The following is a 2,763-nucleotide window of genomic DNA, read 5'->3' as shown; positions in this document are numbered from 1 at the left end:
CCTCTCTCTCTCTCTCTCTCTCTCTCTCTCTCTCTCTCTCTCTCTCTCTCCCTGTATGCGTTAAAAACTGTAACGGGCGTCATCTTAGCAAAAGTAAAAATACCAGCAACATTTATAAGGATCAATCATTCGTCTTAAGCCTCAAGAAAGCGATGACACCCAGTCTCCTGGCGGGGCAGATACAAAAGTCCCATTAAATTCTGAGCATAAGGGCAATGGACAATGCGGACCCCCCCCCCTCTCCTAAAACCCAAGTGTCACTTCTGAAAACCGTTTGTGTCAACGAGAGCTTTGGATTATAAGACCCGGTAGTGGACTGGAAAACATCTAGAAGAACAGATTTCCGTTATAAAAGATGAAGTTAACCATTACCAGTTTGCCCATTTTATGGTTTATGAGTGCAGACTGGCACTTTGGGAATTAAGAGCTACATCGGTGCAAGTCCATGTCAATCTTTATATCGCCCAAGCCCACTTTTGTCACCTTTAAGATGCTAACATTTTTGTACCATCCATCTACATGTACTCTAAAAACAGGGCATCAAATATTACCTGTGAATACCCTGGTGATCCCAGCGCCCACCAAAATTGCTAAATCGCCCATTATGGGTCATATCACCCAGGTTGGCAAGCATTGAGCTAGATTTTTTTTCAAGTGGAGAAGTTGAGGTGTACAACATGTACGCTTTTCACGTTGACGTGTCGTCCCCTCTTTCATTCATTCTTTCTTCTTCCGCCTTTTTTACTCTTTCCTCCGAATCAAGGGATCCGCCTTCAAAACGACTTTTCCATGTCAAGTTGGGCAATAAACCACGCATCTTCCTACTCTCAACCCCAACCTAGTACGGACATGTCCACACCTCTATCACTGTCACTCATTGTTTCGCTTTTAGGACGCAGGATCTACGTCTAATACAGTATTTATTTGTTTGTTTGTTTGAGTAAAGAGAAGCACATCGACAAAATAACGGTCGTTTAGTGCTGCACACAAGAAAGACGTACAGACAGAAACAATAGAGGGAAAGTAAAGAAGTAGACCTACCAGTGGCACCCTCCAACCACCCGCTCGGTATTTATCAAATCAGAAAAACGACGACGACAGTGAAAAGAACACACAAAACACACCACAAAGGAATACAATATAGAAATATACACGTCAACAGATTTAATCACTTTGGGGGAGCAAAGAGAGGTGTTGTCGCAATATATGACAATGGCTTTGACAGAAATGACACTCACGTAATGGCATCGTGGTGCTGCATGACAGCAAGAATGTCCCCTGGAATGAAAATACGGACAGAGAAATGATTATTTATATCAAAAGCAGCTTTGTGATGACAGCCTTAGAACGTCATGGCATTGAGCAATGGCTATTAAAGGTTTCAAAAAGTTTCGCTGTGCGGAGCAATAATGAGGTTGTGGGCTACACAAAACTTCTACTTCTTCTTAGCTTTTCCAGCACTTGGGCGTTGCTTCTCTCACCTTCGTGGAAGGAAAATACCCCGTCTCTTACCATTTTGCAAAACTAGAAAGAAAAAAATTTAAGCCAGCAATTTGGAACACAAGAGTCTATTGTAACTTGATTGTAAATGTTTCACCACCTCCAACAAATATGGAAATATTAAGTTGTTGAAAATTATATAGGAAAAGATTGCACAACAAAGAATAATAATAGACAGGTTTCGTTACATATAAAAAATTATCACAAGGATGGCATACAGATTTTGGCAAAAGTTGACATTGATAAAAGAGGCATTTTTGTCCCTGAAAGAAAACAGTCAAATCAAAGTACCTAAGACAGGTCAATAATTAAAAACAAAAAGATAAAATTATTTTTTAGGAATATCATCCATTTTTATTGGCGCGAGTTTGATCTGTCATTTCATAAAAAAGCCCCATACTGCACAGATCATCGACCAGTGAGGTTGGGTTTTAAATCCTGTACAAACAGCTGGGCAAATATCCTCTACAACTGTTACATAGGAGTGTACCATTACATTAGTAGTTGAAACTGTCCACAACGACCACCCTTAGTAAAGGAGAGAAGTGATCACCTTAGACAGGAGGTCATCTTGGACAGTGTCATTAAGTACAACAACAACAACAACAACAAAAAACTGTAAGGGTGAAGTGGAAAGTGGTCGTTTGTACAGGTGCTTGTCTTTGACAGGCGGTCGTTAGAGCAGGTACGACAGTACTTGAAATTTTCATTGTACCGTTGTTGACACGATAAAACAGTCCTTGGGTCACTATTAAGAGATTTTTGCTTCTGACGCTCCTCAAATTTTTTTATTCCATGTTTCTAACCACTGTAATTGTGAATTCTCCCTGTGAGATGAATAAAGATTGTCATTGTCAAGGTGTGAAGTGCAAAATCGATGCTGAGAAGAAACATTGGGAAGATAGCTCTGAGTACTCACGTAGTACGTTTATCTTGTGAAAAGTTCCATCCAGACCCTTGAAGATGGACAGCTGCTTGCAACTCTGTAAAAAAAAAAGATCCATAGGGAAAATTTAATTCTCAATGACTTCAATAAGCCCGAAACGGGACATATAATAACGTACGTTATAAGACACTACTACCTGTTGAGCTAAAGGCACACCCGATCCATCTTCTCAATGATCCATTTGTATTTCTTCTTTTGTTTGTCTGAGACAGAAGCACACAGACATAATAACTGTAATTTAGAGCAGGACAAAGGTAAGAAAAACAAACAGAAACGAGTCAGAGAGAGACAGAAAAGAGTTGGGACCTACCAGTGGT

At 40.1% G+C, this 2,763-nt stretch overlaps 1 protein-coding gene across 1 annotated transcript in view; it reads right to left on the bottom strand.

The window, feature by feature from the left end:
• LOC101854986 (lysosomal alpha-mannosidase) overlaps positions 1 to 2,763 on the bottom strand; it is a gene marked incomplete in the record, with an annotated part of 65,201 nt that overhangs the window by 27,780 nt on the left and 34,658 nt on the right. Inside the window, 2 exon segments of the mRNA XM_013089153.2 lie at positions 1,239 to 1,278; positions 2,420 to 2,483. Coding sequence (XP_012944607.1) covers positions 1,239 to 1,278; positions 2,420 to 2,483 — 104 coding nt within the window.

Source organism: Aplysia californica, unplaced genomic scaffold (genome assembly GCF_000002075.1).
Source record: "Aplysia californica isolate F4 #8 unplaced genomic scaffold, AplCal3.0 scaffold00884, whole genome shotgun sequence".
Taxonomy (NCBI): Eukaryota; Metazoa; Mollusca; class Gastropoda; order Aplysiida; family Aplysiidae; genus Aplysia; species Aplysia californica.
This window is presented reverse-complemented; position numbering and strand designations above follow the sequence as displayed.